Genomic DNA, 7,994 nt, shown 5'->3' on the forward strand with positions numbered 1-7,994 from the left:
GATTATAATTATTATAATCTTAAATGTGTCTTCGCCATCAAGGATATTTTTACTACTGCGAATATACATTATATATATATATATTACAGTTAGTTTTACCTTACTTTTACTTGTATATATACATATTTATACATGCACACACGCACACATGCGCACAGGCACATACCACCCATTTGGGTTAATCTTGTCCCTACCTATGTATTCCGTCTTTGCGTATTGCAGAGTTATCTTCTCTTGGGAGCAGGTTTTGATTGTTACGTCACTTGTTTGTGAGAGGAACGTCATCAATTTTTGAGAAAACGACGTAATTTTCTAACACAAACCAATGACGTAACAATCAATTCCTTCTCCCAAGAGAAGATACCTCTGCAATACGCAAAGACGGAATATGTATCCGGTAGGTACATGTCAAACGTCCAACCTTACTATTACATTTACTTATGGACGAAAACGTTTCCTAGAATATCCCAATGCTTTTTTTTAACCATCGTATCATTTATTAGATTTTAGAACTGGACTTTGGGCCATACTCTTACTATCCTTCATCTCACAATTGTTGCCTGGTTACCATTTTATTCACAGAATCTGATCAAATAGGATTTTGGGTTTTGTTTAGAAATAAATACATGTAGTCGTCAAAACCCCCGCTTGTGATGCACACAAGTGACCTATATATCATACAAGCAGTAAGTGGGGAGACGATAGATCCCTGGTGGACGCGGAGATGAAACAAAACTGTGCATCAGCTTCAGCAACATTAGGCGGGAAAGCTGGTATGCAGAAATAACAAGATCTGTCGGGGAAGATTATATTCTTGGAAAAATCGATGGTTCCTGACATTTTCTTGGTTCCAGTGTAGAATTTCAGTTGAACATTCAGTCGACCTACTTACACATGTACCAACTCGACGATCAGAACATATCTATCACAACATCTCCATATCTTTATAATTTATTTAAAAGGGATCACGCCAAATGGTTTAAGGTTTCGAGATGATAAAGATAACATTACGACTTTCAGAATATTGATTTAAACATATTAGGTCTTAGCAATTTAATATGGTAACTATATTGATGTGTACGATTGATGATAAGTCGATATAAGTTGATGTATAATTGGTGATAATTGACCCTAAACAGGGGTATCCATTATGTTTTTGCACCAAAGACACATACACATTTAGAAAAAACAATTCAGTTTTGAGACTATGTTGTGTTCACATTGCACGTAAATGGTGTGCATGTTTTGTACGTAATGCACATGGTGTAACTTCTGTATTCATATACTTGTTGCAAGTGTAACTGTAAACATAATTATTGCACGTTCAACTATGCGAATAGCAAGTATAACGCTGTACATGATGCGTTCGTATTGCACGTATAACGCTGTACATGATGCGTTCGTATTGCACGTATAACGCTGTACATGATGCGTTCGTATTGCACGTATAACGCTGTACATGATGCGTTCGTATTGCACGTATAACGCTGTACATGATGCGTTCGTATTGCACGTATAACGCTGTACATGATGCGTTCGTATTGCACGTATAACGCTGTACATGATGCGTTCGTATTGCACGTATAACGCTGTACATGATGCGTTCGTATTGCACGTATAACGCTGTACATGATGCGTTCGTATTGCACGTATAACGCTGTACATGATGCGTTCGTATTGCACGTATAACGCTGTACATGATGCGTTCGTATTGCACGTATAACGCTGTACATGATGCGTTCGTATTAAACGTAGAACATTGTACAAAATGCGCTTGTTTTGCACATTTAATGTCGTACAAGAGGGACTCGTTCATGTTTATGCTATTGATGAGGCGTTTGCACATGTATCGTATATGTTTTTATGTAATGCACGTGTAAGGGCGTACATGATGAGTTAGTATTGCACGTGTTACAATGTTTTATAACTGTTTATCATTTAGAATGCTGTATGATTTTACATATGTCTTTTCACCAACGCTGGCTATGTCTTTTAATACACCATGATGTGACGCACCAAAATTCACTAGTGTCAACATCGTAATGTGGTCATATTCTCTGGTGTCAACATCGCAATGTGGTCATACTCTTTGGTGTCAACATCGCAATGTGGTCATACTCTCTGGTGCAAACATCGTAATGTGGTCACATTCTCTGGTGTCTACGCAATGTGGTCATACTCTCTGGTGTCAACATCGCAATGTGGTCATATTCTCTGGTGTCTACATCGCAATGTGGTCATACTCTCTGGTGTCAACATTGAAACCTGGTCCTCGTTTACTGACTTGTAGTCTTGGTTCTATGATACCAGTATCTGCACAGTTATATGTTAACTTTGGTCTAACAGTTGCCGCCTCAACACACAATGTATTGGATGTCACCGTTTGGGTTTCTATATTGTGAACTTCAAAACTGGATTCGATTCTATACAGATTTACCACATATCCAAGATGTTATCGATGTTCAAGGACGTCCGATAATTGTGTTTTTCTGTACGCACGCACTGTTGATTGACGCATTGAAATGAGAGGTAATGTCCAAACCCGAAATATCGATGGAGTAAAAACAGTCTTCTTCTGTCACATCGATTACACTAATGGCGACCCAAATTTGTCCACAACAGTCCAATTCTACACAGCACAACCTATTATTGGTGTCGTTCTGCTTCTCTGTTTTCATTCTATGAAAAAAATGTTATATTATCGGCCTCTCCTAAGTCACTTATTGATTCACGGGCCTTTATTGAAAAAAGTGCAATAAATTTCTTATTGTTTTTGTTAATGAAGAATATATTTAATATATCAAAAAAGGAACAGAGAGAAGAAGGCACCATATTTATCCCAGTTTGAAAGATTGTCTAAAACATGTTATTTTTGTTTTTACAAACATGAAGTCTCGTCCCGAACGAGAGTACTTCTCACTTCTCCGGGTCGTGGTGTTGTACGATATCGACCTCTGGAACGCTTTCCGGGCTTGGGATGGGCGTGGTTTCCAGCGTGACCGTCACGTCCTGGTGATCAGCCAGCCTGGGAACAGATAAAGAACATGTTAGTGGCGTATCAAGAATTGATTATCCTGAAGTTGGAGAACATGCACCAGGGAAAGGCATTTTATTCCATATTTACAAACTAGGCTACATACGACACTTGATCAAACATATTCATTTTAATTCACACTGACATTTATGAAGCTTGATAAAAAGAGAAAGGAAAGGTTGTGATGACAATGATAATTAGTGGACTTCATAATAATAAACCTTTGCTTCTATCTATAATATTCATACATATTTATCGAACCTGGTGGCACGGTCGTCCTCCTCCGGTGGCGTGTGTGGTGATGCGCTAGCAGGACGCTTGTGATGGGTTTTCTGAATGTGTGGACTTTGGTGATGGTGGTGGGACTGGTTGGAAGATGATGAGTTGGACCTCTTGTTGGAGGGTCGGGAGTGGTTTCTCGCTTCTCCGTTCGACTTATCTTCACTGTGTCCATGCGAGCTTTTCACACTCGAGTAGGCCGAGTGTCCATGGTGGCTACCTCCGCCCGATACAGTCTGAAACAGGAAACGACACATTGCCGTTATATATAATAAGGCTTTCAGGTAACATTTTGATATTCATTACTGCGATTAAAGAGCATTTATGAAATTTAAACAGTCAAACCTGCTTGAGAGACAACTTTAAGAGAACACATGTGACACTTAAATTTCTCCACCGCAGTCTTGAATTTAGTTTTAACTGACCCTGTATTAAGAGAACAATACAATAAAAAAACTGCTTTATTGGTTCCAAACGGTGGTCGCTTAATACAGGTCTGACAGTACAAACAGAAAATAATGACCGACATACATACAAACTAAATACCCGCACTGGTCAGGACAATCGAACTCTCAACTCAACTTGATATCAATACTATTTCCGTATTAACTTGGTTAGTTTCTACGTTATATTAATAACTAAAAGCATCCTCACATAGAATCTGCTGTCGAACTTTCTGTTTCCGGTAATAAGAAAAGACAATAAAGGTAAACCAGACACGCCTGAAGCATATCGACCTACAATATATTTACTTAGTTGCCTCTCACTTTAAATAAAAACAAACCATCAAAACCCACGAGGACATCGACAGTTTGGATCCTAGACACTGAATGGTAAAATATATTGCCTAGACTTTAAAACATTGCACAAATTACAGTGAATCAATAGTATAAATCGAAAAACAGTATGACCATAATTTGTCTGCCTGCCTGTCTGTCTGTCTGTCTGTCTGTTCGCATTACCAAAGATATATGTATATGTATAGTACAATATGTATATTTGATAATGGATATGGAGAGATCCATGTGGGTAAGTGAACAATCCACGTGTGTCACACATACAATATAACATAAACATTGAATTGTAAATACATGTACATGTATGGTCAGTGTATACAGTTGTACATGTGTGTAATACGTATCACTGTCTACAAGTGAGACGGGTACTCTGGGTGAGTGCTTCATTGATAAAAAACCCCTTGTTTAATAAGCTATATTTAACAATAAATCAATGGTGTCTTATTAGTTAGTCTGTCTGCTTTGTCCAACAGTTTGTCTGTCTGTGTGCCTGTTCCTGTGTGTGTGTGTGTGTGTGTGTGTGTGTGTGTGTCTCTGTGTGTCTGTCTGTGCGTCCGTCTGTGTGTCTGGGTGTATGTCTGTCTGTGTGTGTGTGTGTGTGTGTCTGTCTGTCTGTCTTGTTTAAAACTGTTGATAATCCAAAGTCCGTTTGTGTTACATATGTTGCTTTAGTGTACAATCATCGTAAGATAACACATGTATCACACTATTTTGTTGATATGAGGTCACAACCAAACCTCACACCATTCCTTCAGTTCCACGTATGCGTCATAAACGTTAGTTGTTTAATTGTATAAATATGAAATGTGGAATTTTTTGTACAGATGTTTGTATACACATACCAAACAGATAAGTTTTGTAGATGTAGTGTCTTGTATGTATAACAGACGAAATATGGATGTTTTGGTACGGGAAACTTATTTACACGAGAATACATGTATACAGACTAGCAAAATTGTATATAGCATGAACATAGAATGCATCAATACATTCTATTAGTTTTTGAAATATCTCTCTTCAGACTTTAATTATCGTTTTGTTATCCTAAACGTGGAATTCTCTTTAACCCCTATAACTATTTTTACAATATTCATTGTGTATATATATACGTAAATCCCAAATTGTTCTGCTGCCCATCCTTCTCATATTGGAGGATCAGTCATTTGTAATGCTCAAAAACGTCTTGTTTCTTTTGATACGTTCAAGTACATGGACGTGTTTATTTTTTCTCCTACTTTTCCATTTTTGTATATATTTTCAAATGTTAGTTGTATATAGCATACCCAGTGTACCCCATATCAGTTTTAAAAAGCCTATTGATTTAGTGTTGTACAGAGTGGCAATAGGGACATACTATCTCAAAATGCATGGCGTTTTAATATTATATGTAAGTAAATGCACACTTTTTGATACATTACTTTTTGTCTTTCTGTTGCTTGGTACTCGAAAACTACTTGCACTTAACCGGCAAGCAATGATAATTATCCTTCGTAACCAGAAATGTCTTCTGGAAAACCCCTACTATACTATTGTATTGATATTACTCTTAAGCAATGATATTGAAACAAATCCCGGGCCCGAATTAGAACAGAAAGAGTTTTCTTTCTTCCATCTAAATGTAAGAAGCATCCGTAATAAAATTTCTGATATCGAATCCTTAGCTAACGAGCATACAGTTCTATTATTTACTGAAACACACCTCGATGATAATGTACCAAACTCTGATCTTTTGATTGAAGGTTTCTCAGAGCCACTCCGACTAGATAGAAACTGTTTTGGTGGTGGTGTAATGATCTACATAGCCGAAGATGTTCATTTTAAACGCCGATTAAGAATTTCCAGGCGGTGAAATCATTTGGATTGAACTGAATTGTACTGGTTGCTCATATCTTATCTGTACTGTGTACCGTCCTGAAGGATCCAATATACATTTTTGGGACAATTTCCAGACCTCCATAGAGACGGCTTTTAACTATAGTACCAATATCATCATACTTGGCGATATTAATATTGATCTGTTTACAGTTCGAAACCATAGACTTAATGATATTGTTATTCTTTTTAACTTAACCAATGTAATATATGAACCTACCAGGGTTACTGCGAATACACAGACTCTGATTGATCCTATATTTGTAAGTGATACTGTTCAATTGAAAATATTGTCTTCTCTGTAACTGATATAAAGGATATTCTTTTAACTTTGAAGCTAAACAAAGCTACCGGAAAAGATCAAATTAGTCATACAAGGTTAAAAAATACTGCAGAAAGTGTTTGTATACCTCTTCAATTGCTTTTTAATTTATCTCTAAGTCAATGTAAGTTTCCAAGTCAATGGAAAACAGCTATAGTAAAACATTTATTTAAAAAAGGTGAGCGTTTTCTTTCTTCTAATTACAGACCTATTTCTCTTCTTAGTACTGTCAGTAAAGTGCTTGAACGAGTAATGTACAAGCATTTATTTAATTTTGTCATCGATAACAAACTCCTGTATAAACACCAGTCAGGCTTTGTTCCAGGTCATTCTACTGTTACACAATTACTAGAAATGTATCATAATATATGTTTATCATTAGAAAATAAGCGCCAAACATGTATGGTATGTTTTGACATTTCAAAAGCTTTCGATAGAGTTTGGCATGATGGCTTAATGAAAAAAAATAAAGCATATGGTCTAAGAGGCAATATTTATAATTGGTTGAGAGATTATTTAAGTGGTAGAAATCAAATGGTATGTTTACGTGAAGCTTTTTCTTACACAGGGTATGTAAATCCTGGTGTACCACAAGGTTCTGTTTTAGGACCATTTCTATTTTTGTTATATATTAATGAATTGTGAAAAATTATTTTCATTGTCAAGAATGTTTGCTGACGACACTTCACTCGCATATTCTTCAAATAATAGTGCAGAAATTGAATATCACATTAACCATGATTTAGTAGTTATTGAACACTGGTCGAAGAAATGGAAGGTAAATTTTAATCCTAATAAAACAGACGTAGTTGTTTTTACTGGTTCTTTAGAACGACTTGATGTTCGGTTGATTTTTAATAACACAACATTGACAAAAAGTGTTACACACAAACACTTAGGGGTAACTTTAAACGAAAATGGCAAGTGGGAAACACATATCTTGCATATTGGCAGATCAGCCTCTAAACATTTGTCTGTTTTACGAAAATTGAAATTTACTGTGAATAAAGAAATTTTTATCAAAATGATACATTGTATTCATCAGACCTATTTTAGAATATGCGAGTGAAGTGTGGGATGGTTGTAACAATGCAGATTCTGATAAAATAGAAAAAGTCCAACTGGAAGCAGCCAGAATAGTTACAGGTTTGCCTTTATTTGCTAGTAGACAGTCTTTGTATTGTGAAACTGGCTGGGAAAAACTTGAAGACAGACGGAAACAAAATTTTTTTTTATAATTATACAAAATGCACCATAATTTAGTTCCTTCTTACCTAAACGACATCGTACCCAATAAAGTAAATGACATTAGTAGATATAATTTAAGAAATGGTCAAGATTATGTATTACCCAAGTGTCGACTAGTTTTGTATGAAAAATCGTTTATCCCCAGTACCCTGAGAATGTGGAATTCATTAGATATTTCAACTAGAACTCTAGAAACAGTGTCAAAATCTAAACATAGCATTTTTAGACAAGAGGCCCAAGGGCCTTAGCGGTCACCTGAGTTATATCATAGGTACTGGTAGCTTTATTTTATTGTTTAGATGTGATGTGGAAATCAGCATGTAAACTAAGTGAAATACAATACTTGTCATGTCATCAAAGGATAAGAATTTGAAAATATTAGTAAATGTTCCGTTTGGGGCCCCGCCCTAGCCCCTGGGGATGGGGCAGGAATCCCAATTTT

General features: G+C 36.3%; 1 protein-coding gene across 1 annotated transcript in view; it reads right to left on the reverse strand.

Moving 5' to 3' along the window:
* Positions 1–355: 355 nt before the first annotated feature.
* Positions 356–7,994, reverse strand: part of LOC110446025 — a 39,643-nt gene continuing 32,004 nt past the window's right edge. Inside the window, exons 4-5 of the mRNA XM_021490970.1 lie at positions 3,296–3,549; positions 356–3,025 (exon numbers count right to left, since the gene is read on the reverse strand). Of these exons, the coding sequence (XP_021346645.1) occupies positions 2,917–3,025; positions 3,296–3,549 (363 nt within the window). The 3' untranslated portion in view covers positions 356–2,916. The remainder of the gene's footprint in view (positions 3,026–3,295; positions 3,550–7,994) is intronic.

Source organism: Mizuhopecten yessoensis, unplaced genomic scaffold, assembly GCF_002113885.1.
Source record: "Mizuhopecten yessoensis strain PY_sf001 unplaced genomic scaffold, ASM211388v2 scaffold2447, whole genome shotgun sequence".
Taxonomy (NCBI): Eukaryota; Metazoa; Mollusca; class Bivalvia; order Pectinida; family Pectinidae; genus Mizuhopecten; species Mizuhopecten yessoensis.